The sequence below is a fragment of the Xenopus laevis genome, chromosome 2L (genome assembly GCF_017654675.1).
Source record: "Xenopus laevis strain J_2021 chromosome 2L, Xenopus_laevis_v10.1, whole genome shotgun sequence".
Taxonomy (NCBI): domain Eukaryota; kingdom Metazoa; phylum Chordata; class Amphibia; order Anura; family Pipidae; genus Xenopus; species Xenopus laevis.
In genome coordinates, this window is record NC_054373.1 from 182239041 (window position 1) to 182259151 (window position 20111).

The 20111-nt window shown below is 42.7% G+C and overlaps 2 protein-coding genes across 3 annotated transcripts in view; both read left to right on the plus strand.

The window, feature by feature from the left end:
* The first annotated feature begins 491 nt into the window (after positions 1-491).
* Positions 492-1424, plus strand: LOC108705145 (olfactory receptor 52D1-like). Its single transcript, XM_018241945.2, has one exon. It carries the CDS (start codon positions 492-494, stop codon positions 1422-1424), a length of 933 nt encoding a protein of 310 aa, XP_018097434.2.
* A 15132-nt stretch (positions 1425-16556) lies between these two features.
* Positions 16557-20111, plus strand: part of slco2b1.L (solute carrier organic anion transporter family member 2B1 L homeolog) — a 60098-nt gene continuing 56543 nt past the window's right edge. The window contains exon 1 of one of the 2 annotated variants that reach the window (XM_041581118.1): positions 16557-17036. The gene's annotated coding sequence lies outside the window, so the exon portion shown is untranslated. 2 annotated transcript variants of the gene reach the window in all.

Sequence of the window (20111 nt, forward strand, 5' to 3'; positions counted from 1 at the left end):
TCGTGGACACATCATTCCAGGATTACTATCTGTGCCATATTCATTAATTCATTGTTTAATGTTTTAATTGGGTGGTAAATGGATATAATGTGACCCAATAGAATAGACAAGAGCAAGTGTCGAGCAGATAAAAGTCTAAAGCAACTAGACTTGTTGAGTCATTAGGGTTTCACCACTTGGCTTAACCACTTACATCTCTCCCATAATCTTAAACATTATCTAAACTTTATGTGATCAGAGGCAGCATTATGGATATACAAGATGAGTGGAGATAGCAGGGCAGCTTTTTATTTGGGACACTACAAACTATGTGCACCCTGTTTGTTATATATGGAGAAGCCTAAAAACTGTGAGTAAAGCTGGTATCAGCTCTGTAGAATCCAAGGTGTGGTAGAAATCTTATAAAGAAAAGGTTGATAGTGACAATTTCCATGCTTACAAGTGATAGATCTAAACTGATTTACATGTTTTTCTCCAACACAGACACAATTATGAAAAATTCTTCATATCTCAGCCCTTCTGTGATGACCCTTGGTTTTGGAGAACTGACCTCAATGAGATATATGTACTTGACCTTGGTGGTATGGGGATACCTCTCAACTGTACTATCCAATGTCTCCGTCATTATTGTGATCATTTTACATAAGGAATTACAGGAGCCCATGTATATCTTCATATGTGCTTTGTGTTTCAATGGACTCTATGGCAGCCTTGCCTTCTACCCCAGTCTCTTCATAAATCTACTTCAGAAAGTCCAAACCATTTCCTACAGCAGCTGCATACTACAAGTGCTTGCCATTCATACCTATGGAGGGTGCGAGATAACCTTGCTGGCTGTCATGGCGTTGGATCGCTATGTTTGCATCTGTAATCCTCTGAGATATAACAGTATCATGTCTTCAGCCATGGTGTATAAACTCATTGTAGCTGCATGGTCCTACTCATTCATCCTTAACACTATACCTATTATGCTTACAGTCAGGCTTCCGCTGTGTGACTCAACAATTCTGAAGATCTACTGTGACAACTGGTCAGTGGTGAGACTCTCCTGCATAGATACCACCTTGAACAACATATTTGGCATGGTGGCTATAATTGCATTGATGGTGGTGATGCCATCCCTCATCTTTATCTCCTACATAGCAATTCTGAGAGCATGTGTGAAGTCTTCAAAGGACTTCAGAGCCAAAGCCTTAAAGACCTGCGCCCCTCACCTCATTACTATTACAAACTTCATCATTGACGTGCTCTTTGAGCTATTCCTCTACCGTTTCACACCGACTGCCATACCTTATGCGCTGAGGGTCTTCATGTCGTTGCATTTTCTTGTGGCGCCACCACTTCTTAACCCTCTGATTTACGGTTTTAAATTAACGGAAATTAGGATCAAAATAATCCAACAGGTTAAAGGGCATTTTAGATAATATTAAGGCAATAGGTTATGAGAATTCCAGTGCAGAAAAAGAGCAAGGGCAGTGAACCTTTTTATATAATCAGTTCTCCAGAGGAAACCTGAAATGTTTCACCACTTTCCATCTGACTAGTATAGATTGTTAACAATATATAACATTTCACGGACAAATACAGACTGTCCCACATAAAAACCTGCCATTCCCTTTAGTTGAACATAGCCCTTGTTTAAAAGACCTAAAAATATGGGTCCTTGACCCACCTCCCTCATAGATGTAGGGTTGTCCATTTTTAATGATTCACTAAACATGTTGAGGTGAACCTTGTTTTCTCACATTGGCAGCTCTATTAATTGGGGGGATTTTTTACTTTTACTAAACCACCAGTAATATGAATTGCTTCTTGTCTTTCAGCTGGTTGCTTTAGCCAAAGGGAACCAAGAAACTAATGAATTTCGTGGGAATTTCCTGCAAATAATAAGGCAAAGCACCAACCCAGCCATTATTGAGGTGCTACTTACCTGACAAGAACAGTAAAAATTACATAAGCATGGAACAAGATCCATATTTGTCTGCCCCCCCTCCCAGTTCTATAATTATTAGAGATGCACCAAATCCAGGATTAGGTTCGGGATTTGGCCTTTTTTTCAGGAGGATTCAGATTTCCCCGAATCCAAGTGCCTGGCTGAACCAAATCCAAAAAGTCATGTGACTTTCCTTCACACAAACAAAAAAACAAAAAAAATTTTTTTAACCATATGTGCAGTTCCCGGTTTCCCCTTCATCTCCCTAATTTAGTATTCATCCAAATCTTTCACCAAGGATTTTGGATTTGGATGAATCTTTCACAAGGGATTTGGGATTTGCCAACATCTTAAAATAGTGGATTCGGTGCATCCCTAATAATTATTAACAATAACAGTGATCTACCGTTTTGTGTAAATATTGCATCAGTTGAGGCTGCAGATATTTAGATGTTTGGAAAAGAACTACATTGTTCATTAAAGTAGAGCAGAAAGGATATAAGATTGAGCAAAAGATAAGGAAATTGGAGCGCTTAGAAACATGTGGATCTTATAGTTAATTCTAAAGACCAACAGGGAACTGGTTTCTTCTCTAGCACTACAACCCATCCTATTGGAATGACTAACCCCCCATCTTTGTCAACATATATTTGGGTTTGTGGCACCAAAAATCTATTTAGAAGCAAAATATCCTTTTCTATAAATCCATTGATGCTTCTGCCTTGTTGTGATGTCATTCTTGTCTTTGTTTTTGTTAGGCAGAGACCTGCCCTGGGATATCTTGTCAATAGTTTGTTCAACTTGCCCATAAAACCATAATAACTCTACTATACCAGGACCCAGTTGTGAGGTATCCATCATAAAGTGAGTTTGTCAGCAGAAAATGCCACCTTAGTGATGTCCTAACCATTGACATCACACCCTACTCTCCAACATTGACTAGGCCCTACTGTTTTCTGCACAGTGTAATGGCTTACTGGAAGCTGATGCATGTCCCTTCATTACGTTCAGGTGAATTGAGCCTAGTTTGGGTCATGGTTATAAATTGTTTTTGTGTTCCTTATTGGGCAGAGGTCATGATATGGAGAGCAGAAACACAAGATCATCTCTTCTTAGCCCTTGTCATGTTATGTAGACGCTAATCCAAATTTAGTCCAGCTACTGTATGCCCAACTACACCACTTTAATGAGTCAGAAACCTCTCTTTTATAGAGGGATAACCCTACTATCCTTCACTTTGTCCTCTATGTATTCAGTAAAGGGGATCTAGACACTGTTGATCAATCACACACAACATATTTTCAAGGGTCAACCCATTCTGGGAGCTGTAGTTCAGAATAAAGCTCAATGAAACTTTTCACCAGTTCTCCAGTTCCAGGGACCGCATTAAATGGAAAAGAACTGGGATTCTCCAATGTGAATTCCAGTAGATCTGTTTCATCTGTAGAAATAAGTCAAATCAACCGGACATTCTGCGTTTTCCTTGAAGACATTTCACCAGTCATCCAACTGGCTTTCTCAGTTCAGAATGACTAGTAGCATAATTTGTTTATCATAATCAGCCAGGATATCATGAAGTTAGGTGTTGATTGTATTAGCATAATTGGAGCTTTGACCATCCAGGGAGATTTGCCAAAACAGCATTGTATGTGGCAGACAATCGGTGTCGCAACTCCCCCCCCCCCGCCTCTATTAAAAGTTTTTTCATATATGGCTTCTTTAACTACTCTCCCGGTCTAGAATCTGGACTTGCCAGTTTTGGCAGAGGAGCTGACTCTTCTGTGCTGTGCCATACGCTGGTGTAACTGTTGTATGGTTTCCCCCACATACAAATCAGAGCACGCCTCACTGCACTCCATACACTATGTTACTCTTCTTGTGCTTTGGGGTTGGGTGAACCAGTTGCTGCCTCCAACACCCCAGCTACATACAGTATGGGAGAACCAAGTTCTTTTTCCTGTCCTGTTTTCAACCTTCACCGGTACTCTTGGTCTTATTGCTTCTATTTCTAACGGTTTTAAAAAAGGCCCAATCTGGATACCCATACATCTTCAGGGCCCCTCTGAGATGTTCCATAACTTTAAACTTAGGGGATCTTGTCTGCTCTGTGATGTAGAGTTCTCATAACCGACATCTATTATCTGCCACATACAATGCTGTTTTGGCACGTCTCCCTGGAAGGTTTAATAACACATCAAAGCTCCAATCTTGCTAATAGGATCAACACCTAATGACCTAATTTAATGACATCATTGCTGATTATGATAAACAGATTATGCTGATTGGAGCATGACTTAACTTTCCTGGGTGAGTATTTATTCCAGAAAAGATCTTATTTACAAGTCATTCTGAATTGAGAAAGCCAGTTGGATGACTGGTGAAACCTCTTCAAGAAAAATGCAGCAAGTCCAGTTGATTTGACTTATTTCTACAGATATACCGTGACCTGGATGAACGAGAATCTTCACAAACACAGATCTGTTTAAATCTGGCTCCATGTTCCTGCAACTGGAGCTGGAAGGCTTGAACCCCTCCTAATGTTTCATTCCAATGTCATAACAATAACAATAATCTCCCTATGTAACAGCAAAGCTGCCTGACATAGTAACAGCATTCTCATTGGCCAATTCTCTTGCATTTATAATTATAATTTGTTCATCTACTACGGGGTGCAGTGGGAGGGTTTTTTAGAGGGTTCACTTCCCCTTTAATATATCAGAGCACCATTGGGAACAAACTGTACATTTACTGCCATTCATTATTGTACAGATCGTGATATGGTTTATAAATAGTGATGGGCGAATTTGCGCGTTTCGCCGGAAAATTTGGGAATTTCGCGCGAAATTCGCGGAATGGCAAAAAATTATCGAAACTGCGTCGGCGTCTCGTTTTTGACGCTGGCAAATTTTTTCGGGCGAATTTTCGTGGGCGTTTCAAGAATTTATTCGTTGGTGGCGAATCGTGCAAATTCGCCGCGAATTCGCATCTGGCGAATAAATTCGCCCATCACTATTTATAAAACCTTTTATAAAATGTTACATATCTCATTTAAATTTTGGAGTCCAGTAAATAAATATCTGGGAGGTCGAGCAGTGGGAAATGGGGTGTAATGTCTGATGTTCAGAAATCCTTTCTGGATTATAAGAACTTTAGTAATGCAGCACGGCTGAACTATTCCCCAAATCATTCTTTCTGCCTCGCCATCCGGGAGGAAATAATTGAGCTATAAAGCTGGAGAAACGCTGAGAGAGGCGCATAACTTTGCCTTTATTTCTGCAGAACTCAGCAGAACATAAATCCTGCCAACGAATGTAAGTGGGAAATGGTCTGTTCTTGTCGAGCAGCTCATTTGCCAAGAATCCGGCACAGGCAGAAAGCAAAAGGCTGTAATTTAGCCATTCCGGGTGCAGAACAGTGAGCTCGAAACTTATTGTTCATAAAGTCCATTAGAGTCTGACTGATACAATCCCGACACTGGACATTTTTCCGTAGCTGTGTTTGTTTTTACTGCTGATTATTGCAGCTTTCTGAGGCATAAAATACATTTGAAAGAAACTAGAGACAAAATATTGGGTGATTTTCTACAACATTCAGTCATTTTTATTTCAGTCCTACTCTACATTTCGTTGTTTGTTTTACCTCATTGATTTGGATAGGATTTTTTTTTTCTTCGGTTTAAAAGGGGAACAAATAGTTTCCAAAAAATACATGCGACTGTCTGATCATTTTAATGAAAAGCCTCATTAGATCTGCTCTTTCCGGCTCAAGTCAACAATGGGGGGGGGGGGGATTTCCCCTTTAAGAAGAATTCAATTTGGAGGCACAAGATCATTAAATCAGAAAATTCACTTGACTTCCATCTCTCAAAGTGGAATCTTCATTTCATTCACCCCTAAGAGTTATTTGGAGTTTCTAGTCTTTTCTGACTTAAATACCAGCCTCAATGGCAGCCATTGCTCCAGGAATGGGGCTTCTGTATGTTCTCCCTTTTATAAGTTTCCTCCTACTTCTCTGACCCAGAACATACAGTACCTATAGGGCAGGGGTTGCCCAGAGTTCTTTAACGAGGGATAGACTTTAAAGGATAGTTGATATCCCATTAAGATCTACCAGTGTAATGTCAGGCTGCTATTACTGCTCTATGGAAATCAAGCAAATACACATGTTTAAAGGACAAGTAAATTGGATTCACTGGTCTGGTGCTCCGTTCAGGAATATAAAATCAGGGGGGAATAACTATAAGAGGGCTGTCTTATGACTTACCTTTCCTGTGGGAGCTTATCCAAGCCACATGCCCGAGAATAGAGTGAGATGGAAGTGTAACAACAAGTGTAACTTTTGGGCAGGGTGGCAATGGGCTAGCGGGACACCAGGAAAAAGCCCAGTAGACCCCAGCCCTCTTGTGCTCCACTGACCCAGACCCACCTGAAACTATGGGTGACCAGGGCCACCATCAGGGGGGCAGAGGGGTTACATTTGTACCAGGCCTAAAGGGGAGCACGGCTGTGCTGCACTTTTTAATTAGCCGGGTCCCCCTTGACTGTGCCAAACACTCGAAAAGCTGAAGTCCCGATAACCCAAAGCGATGAAGACCCAAAGCCGTGAAGGGAGCTGAAGCCGTGAAAAGACCCTAAGTTGAAGTCCTGAAGTTGTGAAAAAACCAGAGTGGGCTGGGAACTGGGGCCTAGAATATGTTATTGTACGGGGCCCTGTGATTTCTGATGGCAGCCCTGTTGGTGACTGCCCCTCCTAATTGCAGCTGAAACACAAAACAGGTGCTCGTGTGTGTGTGTGGGAGGGGGTGCAGCATCAGAGAAGGACCTGGTGACTCTGGCCGAGGCCCCGGGGTTGGTGTGGGGGCCCCTGACTTTTCCTTCCGATTGCAGCTGCAACACAGAATAGATACATGCAGGGGAGGAAGATGCAGCAATGGAGGAGAACCTGATGATTGCGACAGGGGGGATTTGTATGGGAGCCCCTGAGGTGGCAGCCCCAGTGGGCCCTGGACCCTCTCCAGTTTAATGCTGCTTTTCGGTGCCCTCGATCTACAGAGCCAAACCAAGAGATATGGGTGCCCAAGACCAACTGGCACTAACCTCCCACCACAACTGTCCACCCACAACCCTCTGCCCACTTGTTCACTGCCACCACCCCTTTATTCTCTGCAACCCAATGTAACGGTTGGCACCCTAAATCTAGAACCAATGCCAAGCACCCTGGTCTCGGCTCGTGCGTCTGCCTTGGCCTTGGGAGGAGCCCTCAGCTACTCAGATGCGCCAGGTCTTAAACCGAGAGGTCCAAGTCGTGGGGTTCTATATAAGCAGAGGGGCACAACTGTTTTGGGCTGAAGGTCACAGTACAAGGCGTTAGACAGAATCAAAGTCAGAACAGGCCAGGTCGAGGCAGGCAGAGATCAAACGTAATCAGGCAGGCAAGGGTCAAACCAGGTAGTCAATCAAAGGGTTAAGCAGGATCTGAGTCGAATATCAGGCAAGGGTCAGGATTCAGAAGTCAGGATTGTCAAATAGCCAGGCAGGGTCACAACAGGGATTCAAAAACAGATCAGGAAACAGGAATCAAATAGCACAAGGCTCAGGAGCACCAGGAAACAAGATCCTATCACGGACACTGACAAACACAATCTGCCACTATTAATATGTTTTTATTAATTTTTGCACCACTGTGCGCCGGCGTCATCACGCCAGCGTGAGTGCGTCTACAAACCCAAAAGGAAATTTGTGCTGAGGAAGATTGAGGACGCGGTGGGTGTCCCCGCCGACCCCCTTGAACCACTGGACCACCAGGGAGGTGAGACCTCACACCCACCCATTTGTTACCAGCCCCCCATCCCCAGTGCTACATACAGGGGGCTAAGACTGAATAACTGTGTTTTATTGGAATCAAGCACATCGCCCTGTTGCACCCCTCAATCAGTAACTGTCTCTCTGTTTGGACTGTGGGCTAAATGATAACCCAAGTCTAAATATTGGTGCCATTGCCAGACTGAGAAACCAACAAACTGAGATGCGTGAGAAGCCGCTGGTGTAACTAAAACACTCAGGGATAAAATAAATTAGGGAAACCAGTATAACCAGATCTCTATTTTGTTTCCAGCCCAGGAACCATTGCCAAATTTGAGAAACCAGTTTGACCAGTGGGAAATGATTGTACGGAAATGGCACATGAACGTGAGACATTAGTCTCTTTCACCGATAAATCAACTGATGGTTTGATTCAGTGTCAGACTCATTAGTGGTGCTTCTAATTCTCTCCCATTCCTTTGAATGTTTTTTTACTTACAGCACCAACAGCACCAACAGCACCTACAGCACCTACAGCACCTACAGCACCCCATTCTAACACCCTCAGTACTGTTTGGCCACCGTGACTTTGGGTGAGGAGCTTCCCTTAGTAACAGATGTAATTAGAATGGAAAGAGGAAAACAAGGAAGGGATCAGTGATCATCAATAGGACAAAACAGAAGATGAGGGTGGGCAGTGGTGGATCAGACCCTTTATACCTGTTTTGTTACCACGTGTGTCACAACTTTGTCCTGATTTGTCATAGTGACAATAGTGGAAGGGAGTCATCTGGAGTGGCCCTGTGACATTATCACACACATTGGGGAGTTGGCCAAAGTCTTTTGGGAGGAGAAGGTAGATCTTCTAGAAATAACCCCTGCAAACTGCCCAATCAACTAATATGGAAATCTTCCCATCTTCCTTTAGTTTTCTGGTTAAACCTGGTTTAAACTCACCCTTCTAAATTGAAAGGTTTAATTTAGGAAAAGTGTTTTTTAAACGTTGCACCTTTTGTACAATTACATTGGGTACAATAACATAGGGTACAATTACATTGGGTACAATTACATTGGGTACAATAACATTGGGTACAATTACATTGGGTACAATAACATTGAGTACAATTACATTGAGTACAATTACATTGGGTACAATAACATTGGGTACAATTACATTGGGCACAATAACATTGGGTACAATAACATAGGGTACAATTACATTGGGTACAATTACATTGGGTACAATAACATAGGGTACAATTACATTGGGTACAATTACATTGGGTACAATAACATAGGGCACAATTACATTGGGCACAATAACATTGGGTACAATAACATAGGGTACAATTACATTGGGTACAATTACATTGGGTACAATAACATTGGGTACAATTACATTGGGTACAATAACATTGGGTACAATTACATTGGGTACAATTACATTGGGTACACTGGGTGGGCGATGTGTCCCTTGACATGTCCCTAGTTTTTAAGTTATTCACAGTGTTGGACTGGGCTGGTAGGCCCTGGCCTTAAAGGGCCCCACCAAAAAAGTATTGCCTCCCCCACCCAGATAGTCCCCTCTCTCTCAACTATAGCCACAAAGTCCCCCAGCTCTCCCCACAATAACCAAGGTGAGACTGGGGCATCGTCGGACTCGGTCGGTGGGACACCAGAAAAAAAAACGGTGGACCCCAGCCCTCGTGGGCCCTGCTGGCCCAGACCAATTCCACATAGTGTGACCTCCACCCCCTCCGCTCCTGACCTCCACCCAACTCCTCCTGGTTGCCCCGTCCCTCTGCATCTTGCCCCGCCCACTCCGCCCTCTTGCTCCACCTGCTCCACCCACTTGTCCCGCCCACAAATGAGCCCAACGTAGGTATGCACCGCAAGGGGGGCGGGAGAGGGCAGAGGGGGCCTGCTACTGGTGAGGCAATGGTGGACCCTGACCCCCCCCCCAGTCCGACCCTGGATTGAGGCTTCCGGAGCCATTAGGACTGAAAATTCAAGGGTCCTCCACAGGGTAGGACTGGGTAAAAACCCAGAGGACTAAGGCCCTTGTGCTCCCTGCCAGCCAGACCTGCACCTGTTTTCATCCCACACTGACCCCTGATCTCCCCCCTTCAGCCCCAATCATGCTGCAACTATAGGACAGGTATGAGCGGGGGTCTGAGGGGGGTTGTGCTTGAGGCGGGAAGTCTGTTACAGCAGAGGCAGGGAGCCCAGTTGGGGCCCCTGTGGTGGAAGCCCCAGCAGTTTGACACTGGTCCTCCTCCCAACATCCAACCTTGCACAGCTACTCCCTGCACCATGTGAGCTACTCCCTGCATCATGTGAGCTACTCCCTGCATCATGTGAGCTACTCCCTGCATCATGTGAGCTACTCCCTGCACCATGTGAGCTACTCCCTGCATCATGTTAGCTACTCCCTGCACCATGTGAGCTACTCCCTGCACCTAGCAATGCTACAGGCACAGTACCAAGTACATCTGGAACAGTAAATACATGTTCACTCCAATGGACTCCAACTGACCCAAAACTTAGAGCCCATATATTAAGTATGTGCGTCATAAAGGGGTGCAAGCCATAATGTGCCAGTAACAGAGAAAATGAGAAATAAAGGGCTCTGGGAGTCCAATGAGTCAGATGTGCCTATATATTGGTATTGCAGGAGTTAACAATGACACCAATAGTGGGAGTGATGCTGCAGAGTAATAACAGGGAGTCCCCCATATACACACACATATATATTCTATACATTTATCTTCTTTTCTCTTTACTTGTTGACGTTGGAAAGCAAAGGGCTGAATAAGAGTCCTGAGTGTAATAACCTGTGTATAATCTAATAACTGTGTATAATCTAATAGCTGTGTATAGTCTAATAACTGTGTATAATATAATAAATGTGACGCCAAGGAGAAGCTGGAGGAAAGAAGTTAAAGGAGGATAAGGAAGATAAATGAATTTGGGAATGAGGGAGGAGGAGGATTAGGAGAAAAGGACAGGTACAAATGAGAGGGGTTCAGGCTTCCCCCAGTAATGGGGATACAGGTGCTATTTAAGGAAGTCTATGAATCATGAGTGAAACGGCAGAGGACTCCGATGAGACGTCATTAAGGGAAAAGAGAATAATCCAACAAGGTCACAATGTGTAGAAATCTAATAGAGAAGCCCCTTGGGATCCACTGTATTCTGGAAAAAGTTACCTTGTCTCATAGTTACATAGTTACATAGTTACATAGTTAAATTGGGTTGAAAAAAGACAAAGTCCATCAAGTTCAACCCCTCCAAATGAAAACCCAGCATCCCTACACACACCCCTCCCTACTTTTAATTAAAATTCTATATACCCATACCTATATTAACTATAGAGTTTAGTATCACAATAGCCTTTAATATTATGTCTGTCCAAAAAATCATCCAAGCCATTCTTAAAGGCATTAACTGAATCAGCCATCACAACATCACCCGGCAGTGCATTCCACAACCTCACTGTCCTGACTGTGAAGAACCCTCTACGTTGCTTCAAATGAAAGTTCTTTTCTTCTAGTCTAAAGGGGTGGCCTCTGGTACGGTGATCCACTTTATGGGTAAAAAGGTCCCCTGCCTATTTGTCTATAATGTCCTCTAATGTACTTGTAAAGTGTAATCATGTCCCCTCGCAAGCGCCTTTTTTCCAGAGAAAACAACCCCAACCTTGACAGTCTACCCTCATAATTTAAGTCTTCCGTCCCTCTAACCAATTTAGTTGCACGTCTCTGCACTCTCTCCAGCTCATTTATATCCCTCTTAAGGACTGGAGTCCAAAACTGAACTGCATACTCCAGATGAGGCCTTACCAGGGACCTATAAAGAGGCATAATTATGTTTTCATCCCTTGAGTTAATGCCCTTTTTTATGCAAGACAGAACTTTATTTGCTTTAGTAGCCACAGAATGACACTGCCCAGAATTAGACAACGTGTTATCTACAAAGACCCCTAGATCCTTTTCATTTAAGGAAACTCCCAACACATTGCCATTTAGTGTATAACTTGCATTTATATTATTTTTGCCAAAGTGCATAACCTTGCATTTATCAACATTGAACCTCATTTTCCAGTTTGCTGCCCAGTTTTCCAGTTTAGACAGATCACTTTGCAAAGTGGCAGCATCCTGCATGGAACCTATAGTTCTGCACAATTTAGTATCATCTGCAAAAATAGAAACAGTACTTTCAATGGCCACCTCCAGGTCATTAATAAACAAGTTGAAAAGCAAGGGACCTAGTACAGAGCCCTGCGGTACTCCACTAACAACACTGGTCCAATTAGAAAATGTTCCATTTACCACCACTCTTTGTAGTCTATCTTTTAGCCAGTTCGCTATCCAGGTACAAATACTATGTTCCAGGCCAACATTCCTTAATTTAACCAGTAACCTTTTGTGTGGCACTGTATCAAATGCTTTAGCAAAGTCTAAGTAAATCACATCCACTGCCATCCCAGAATCGAGGTCTCTACTTACATTCTCGTAAAAAGAAATTAAGTTAGTCTGGCAAGATCTATTACGCATAAAACCATGCTGGCACAAACTCATAGTATTATGATTTGCTATGAAGTCCAGTATCTTATCCTTTATTAACCCTTCGAAAAGCTTTCCTAATACTGACGTCAGACTAACTGGCCTATAGTTTTGAGGCTGAGAACGGGATCCTTTTTTGAATAGAGGCACCACATTAGCAATTCGCCAGTCTCTTGGCACAATACCAGATCTCAATGAATCCTGAAAAATTAAGTAAAGAGGTTTGGCAATCACAGAGCTAAGCTCGCTAATTACCCTGGGATGAATACCATCTGGCCCTGGACCTTTGTTAATCTTAACCTGTTCAAGTCTCTTTTGAATTTCTTCTTGTGTGAACCATGCATCATTAGTTGTATTACTAGAATTGGGAGTGTTAAGAAGGAAACCTTCACTTACTGGTTCTTCATTTGTGTAAACAGATGAAAAATACGAGTTCAGAATCTGCGCTTTTATTTTGTCTTCATCAACCAGCTGATCCCCCTCTGATAGTAAGGGTCCCACCCCTTCCTGCTTCATTTTTTTACTATTGACATATTTAAAAAATAATTTGGGATTTTTTTTACTGCTTGCTGCAATATCCTTTTCTATAGCAATTTTAGCTTGCCTTATAGCTTCTTTGCATGATTTATTGGCCTCCTTGTACCTTATAAATGTTTCGGCTGTACCAGCTAACTTGAAAGCCTTAAAAGCACGTCTTTTCTTACCCACCTCAACACCAACGCTTCTATTGAACCAAACAGGTTTTGCTTTGCAACGACGTTCCTTGCTTACAAGTGGAATATACTGACAAGTATATTTATTAAGCAGCATTTTAAAGACTTCCCATTTTTGTTCTGTGTTTAACCCTGTGAAAAGCATTTCCCACTTAATATGTTGCAGAGATGCCCTTATACTGTCAAAGTTTGCACGTCTGAAATTTAGTGTTTTAGTTACTCCCTTATAGAATTGCTTCTGCAACAGAATCTCAAAGGAGACCATGTTATGATCACTATTCCCTAAATGCTCACCCACACAAATGTTAGAGATGAGTTCAGTATTGTTAGTTATTACAAGGTCCAAAAGAGAGTTATTCCTAGTAGGTTCTTGAACGAGCTGGAATAAAAAGTTGTCATGTTCTGCTGAGAGATTCCCTCTCCTTAAAGGAGAATGAAAGGCTTAGTGCAATTGGGGTTGATAAATGTTAAGCACCCCGAAGTGCACCAAGCCTTTCCTTCTCCCTTTAAAGGGCACCTATTCCATTAAATGTATTTCCCCCACCAGAGCTTCAAGCTAAAAGTATTATTTAATTGCACCCCACACCGGGAGGGAATGATGGCCATGTTGGGGACACACATGCACCTAAGGCTCTGCTAGTCTGCTCCTTTTAAATGATAGTTGCCCTTTAACTAGGAATTGTGCAGAGAAATAAATCCACATTATGTAACTTCCACTACAAGTTGCACAAGAGGCACTGACATCAGCACATTTGTTTTTGGTAAAATCATGTTTATGTTGTGGAGACATTCCTCCTGTAGTTGTGTCAGAGAGAGGGGGGTCACTTCCAGCATGCAGCTTAAATAACAGCATCAGCATTAATTCATTTTGTGCAAGTCAGTTCCACTATTGATGTAAACCACAAAGGGACTGATCATAACAAGGTTACAGAGATATAGAAACATTGGGGTGTCACCCTGCTATAGTTCCAGGGGTACCCAGGGTACAAATAAGCACTCACCCCAAATCTCCCCCTAACTGAACTTCAGGCTGGCCCCCTCAGCTCATAACAAGGTTACAGATATATAGAAACATTGGGGTGTCACCCTGCTATAGTTCCAGGGGTACCCAGGGTACAAATAAGCACTCACCCCAAATCTCCCCCTAACTGACCTTCAGACTGGGCCCCCTTAGCTCATAACAAGGTTACAGATATATAGAAACATTGGGGTGTCACCCTGCTATAGTTCCAGGGGTACCCAGGGTACAAATAAGCACTCACCCCAAATCTCCTCCTAACTGACCTTCAGACTGGGCCCCCTTAGCTCATAACAAGGTTACAGATATATAGAAACATTGGGGTGTCACCCTGCTATAGTTCCAGGGGTACCCAGGGCACAAATAATCACTCACCCCAAATCTCCTCCTAACTGACCTTCAGACTGTGCCCCTTTAGCTCATAACAAGGTTACAGATATATAGAAACATTGGGGTGTCACCCTGCTATAGTTCCAGGGGTACCCAGGTCACAAATAAGCACTCACCCCAAATCTCCCCCTAACTGACCTTCAGACTGTGCCCCTTTAGCTCATAACAAGGTTACAGATATATAGAAACATTGGGGTGTCACCCTGCTATAGTTCCAGGGGTACCCAGGGTACAAAAAAAACACTCACCCCAAATCTCCCCCTAACTGACCTTCAGACTGGGCCCCCTTAGCTCATAACAAGGTTACAGATATATAGAAACATTGCGGGTGTCACCCTGCTATAGTTCCAGGGGTACCCAGGGTACAAATAAAGCACTCACCCCAAATCTCCCCCTAACTGACCTTCAGACTGGGCCCCCTTAGCTCATAACAAGGTTACAGATATATAGAAACATTGGGGTGTCACCCTGCTATAGTTCCAGGGGTACCCAGGGTACAAATAAGCACTCACCCCAAATCTCCCCCTAACTGACCTTCAGACTGGGCCCCCTTAGCTCATAACAAGGTTACAGATATATAGAAACATTGGGGTGTCACCCTGCTATAGTTCCAGGGGTACCCAGGGTACAAATAAGCACTCACCCCAAATCTCCCCCTAACTGACCTTCAGACTGGGCCCCCTTAGCCCATAACAAGGTTACAGATATATAGAAACATTGGGGGGTGTTTGTGCTAGGCTGCACTCTATAATAAAGGGGCAGGTGGGGGGACTCTCTGCAGGGACTGCTGGATTGTCATTGTGGGGCTCCATACAGAAGGCAACAAGCCCGGCAGGCACCAGTGATTAATTAAATTAACTCTTCCATCTCCCTATTATCTTCCTGCTCTGGATCTGTCTCTTTTACAGTGAGTGACGGTGGGTTGCAATACCTCTCTTATTCACCAGATGGCGCTCTCTTTCTCTCTCTGTTTCTGATTACATATGTCTGTATATTGTATTATATAGTACCATCAGATTGCCACAGCACTTAATTGAGATTCATATTAGTATTTTCCCTCTCTTCTAGGGTCCATTTTAGCAGGAGCCAATTAACTTGCCGGTATATAATTAGGGTGCTGGAGGAACCCATAGAAAACCCAGACAGACACGAGGAGAACATACACAGATAGTGCCCAAGCTGGAATTGAACTCAGGACACCAGTGATGAGAGGTAGAAATGCTAATGACAGAACCATTGTGCTACTTAGTGTTGGCCTCTGATATATGTGAATCTTAATAACTACATATAATTCTCATCCCAGTTTAATAATGTTCCCTGTATTTTGAGGGGACATAGGGGCTGGATTAGCCACTGGGCACTTGCCTTGGGTTCACCTATTTTTAGGGGCCCAGTCCGGTTGCTTTGCCTTCTTGCTAAGATGTTCCAAATGTCGGAGCAACACTACTTGCCCAGGTTGCTCCTCAGTCGGCTCCTATTGTCTGTGCCACCTGTGGCCTTTCCGTTGCCCCATCTGTTCCTCCAAGGCTGCCTGTCTATGTTGCTAAATTGCTAAAGCTTAACAAAATGTTCATTCTCATTTGGCTGCAAAAAAAAAGGGTCTGGGACTCTCTGACTGGGTCTGGGAGGGAGTGAGGACAGGCTGCAGGACCAAAACAGTATCTACTACACTCTAGTCATCTCATCATTTCTCCAGTAATCTTACCGGCATGTCTGGGGTTAATGGGGTGCTCATCTGCCATTAATGCAGTGATCTTACTGGCAACTCTGGGGTTAATGGAATGCTTGTGGGCAATTAATTCACACAGACACACAGACACACACACACACACACACACAGACACACACACACACACACACACACACACACACACACACACACACAGACACAGACACACACACAGACACACACACAGACTCACACACACACAGACACACACACAGACACACACACAGACTCACAGACTCACAGACACACAGACACACACACACACACAGACACACACACACACAGACACACAGACACACAGACACACACACAGACTCACAGACACACACACACACACACAGACTCACAGACACACACACACACACACACAGACACACACACAGACTCACAGACACACACAGACACACACACACAGACTCACAGACACACACACACATGTATATTATTGCACCTATAATATGAGTGCTTTTAAAGTTTGTGCACTAATGAAAGGAGAGATTTGATTCGCTGTCATGAGGTAACACTCCAGTTTAGCCCCAGATAATAATACTAATACTAATAGTAATAATACTGCCCACAGGGACAGTATTAAGCCCATGTTTATGTGGTTTGGTGCCAGTCACCGGACTCACAAAGTGTCGGCTTGTTCCATATTGAGTCGCACACAAAGCACAAATAGACACACACAGCAGCCTGGGGAGGATATAAAAGAAAAAAGCTCCAGTCTGTATCACACCCACGGGTGCCGTGTAATGATCTGCTCCACTCCTGCACTGCCGGCTCCTCCTCACTCAATGAAAAGGGAAACTTAACTTTCACTTCAGAGTTCAGGGCAGCAGGGAGTTAGTGACGGGAGATCCCGGGAGTCTCTAAGGAAACCGCAGACTGTGAGTATCACTGACACTGAGACTTGAACCATCACATGTGGATCCCCAGTAGATCCTGGGCCCTGTGTATGGAGTCATCTCAATACATTTTGTCAGTCTTGTATTTGTCTGACTGTTTTTTTATATTCTCTGCACTCCTGAAACAAGAGCTGCTACATTGTTTCAGTAGTCAAAACCAGTGACAGACAATAGCAATGAGAGTTACACATAACTATAAACCCACTGAGGAATAAATGGATATTGTGCATAGAATGAGATTTTCTATTACTCCCCTTTAAAAAATGTTACTTATCTATTTTTACCTTTTAATTAATATGTGTGTGTCTTCCTGCTATTCTGCTTATTCTACTTTCATGCAATCTGACAATTAAAGGGGAAGTATAGTATCTTTTTACAATTAATAAACTTTTTTGCAGTTAGTCTTAGCCTCAGCTGCAATGCGCTCCTCATTTCCTATCTTTGCCTTCCGGATTGCTGTTTTACAACATTCTGTCCCTTTTTAAATGCCTTTCTCTTCTTTCCTATTAAAGGAACAGTAACACCAAAAAATGTTTTAAAGTAATGAAAATATCATATATTTTTGCCCTGCACTGGTAAAACAGATTTGTTTGCTTCAGAAACACTACATTAGTTAATATAAACAAGCTGCTGTGTAGCAATGGCAGAAATTGAAAAAAGTCTATATGGCACAGGTTAAATAGTGGATAACAGATAACATTATGTTCTGCAGAGTTTATCTGCTCTGTAACTTGAGTCTTTTCTCTTTTGAATAGCTACACAGCAGCTTGTTTATATAAACTATAGTAGTACTTATCTGTTATCTACTGTGTATCCTGTGCTTGAATGGCTGCCCCCATGGCTACACAGCAGCTTGTTTATATAAACTATAGTAGTACTTATCTGTTATCTACTGTGTATCCTGTGCTTGAATGGCTGCCCCCATGGCTACACAGCAGCTTGTTTATATAAACTGTAGTAGTACTTATCTGTTATCTACTGTGTATCCTGTGCTTGAACCGCTGCCCCCATGGCTACACAGCAGCTTGTTTATATAAACTATAGTAGTATTTATCTGTTATCTACTGTATATACTGTGCTTGAATAGCTGCACCCATGGCTACACAGCAGCTTGTTTATATAAACTATAGTAGTACTTATCTGTTATCTATTGTGTATTCTGTGCTTGAATGGCTGCCCCCATTGCTACACAGCAGCTTGTTTATATAAACTATAGTAGTACTTATCTGTTATCTACTGTGTATCCTGTGCTTGAATGGCTGCCCCCATGGCTACCCACAGCTTGTTTATATAAACTATAGTAGTACTTATCTGTTATCTACTGTGTATCCTGTGCTTGAATGGCTGTCCCCATGGCTACACAGCAGCTTGTTTATATAAACTATAGTAGTACTTATCTGTTATCTACTGTGTATCCTGTGCTTGAATGGCTGCCCCCATGGCTACACAGCAGCTTGTTTATATAAACTATAGTAGTACTTATCTGTTATCTACTGTGTATCCTCTGCTTGAATGGCTGCCCCCATGGCTACACAGCAGCTTGTTTGTGTAAACAATAGAGTTTTTGCACACTGCATTATATTTCTATTACTTTAAAACAATTTCACTTTTTGATGTTACTGGTTCTTTAAATTCTTTACTTTAAGCCTCATAGGGGGATTCTTAGTACTTTTAGATTTACTCCTTAAGGGAATAAATTGAGAACAGTAACAATTTAATATCAGTTTAAATGACAACCATTGCTGTTCTGTGTTTTAGCAGAAAACATAATGCCCAATCCACAGTATGCTCTGAAGTGCAAATGTTCTGTAAGACTAAATATGTATTATTATTGCTACTTTTTATTACTCTTCTTTCTATTGAGGCCTCTCCTATTCATGTTCCAGTCTCTTATTTAAATTGATGCATGGTTGCTAGGGGAATTTGGACTTGAAATTGCAAACTATAGAACCGGTCAAAAAGCACAAATAATAAAAAATGAAAACGAATTGCAAATTATCTCAAAGCTGAACGATCCATTTAAATCCCTGCCATAAAGCAAGGTGGGGATGCAGCTCGAAAGAATACAGACACAAACATATGAGTAATTAGTAACTACAATTATTTGGAACCAATCTTTTTTTAGCCGTTTTCTACATTGTTGTCTACATACATTGTTACAGCTCAGAGTCAATGTGATTCGTACCCCTCTGTCACCCTGAGGCAGCTTTTGTGCTGCCCCCCATCTCACCTTGGGGTCCACATTGCTGGTGCAGAGAGTACATGTGATCTCTGCATTAAAAGTGCTGAATATCCGGTTCAAAATTTGGCATGTAAAGGGATCCTGTCATCGGAAAACATGTTTTTTTCAAAATGAATCAGTTAATAGTGCTACTCCAGCAGAATTCTGCACTGAATCCATTTCTCAAAAGAGTAAACAGATTTTTTTATATTCAATTTTGAAATCTGACATGGGGCTAGACATATTGTCAATTTCCCAGCTGCCCCTGGTCATGTGACTTGTGCCTGCACTTTAGGAGAGAAATGCTTTCTGGCAGGCTGCTGTTTTTCCTTCTCAATGTAACTGAATGTGTCTCAGTGGGACATGGGGTTTTTACTATTGAGTGTTGTTCTTAGATCTACCAGGCAGCTGTTATCTTGTGTTAGGGAGCTGTTATCTGGTTACCTTCCCATTGTTCTTTTGTTTGGCTGCTGGGGGGGAGGGAGGGGGTGATATCACTCCAACTTGCAGTAAAGCAGTAAAGAGTGACTGAAGTTTATCAGAGCACAAGTCACATGACTTGGGCAGCTGGGAAATTGACAATATGTCTAGTCTCATGTCAGATTTCAAAACTGAATATAAAAAAACCTGTTTGCTCTTTTGAGAAATGGATTTCAGTGCAGAATTCTGCTGGAGCAGCACTATTAACTGATTCATTTTAAAAACATTTTTTTTCCCATGACAGTATCCCTTTAAAGTTACCAAGAGCAGCTTTCTGGCCACTACTTTCCACCCTCCCTCTCTAAGGGCTCTTACTCACGCGCGTTTTTACCTGCGCTCCCCTGCAGCATGTTGCG

What these genes read in the sequence shown, in the direction of transcription:
- LOC108705145 (XM_018241945.2), top strand. Translation starts at nt 492, where the DNA reads ATGAAAAATTCTTCATATCTCAGCCCTTCTGTGATGACCCTTGGTTTT.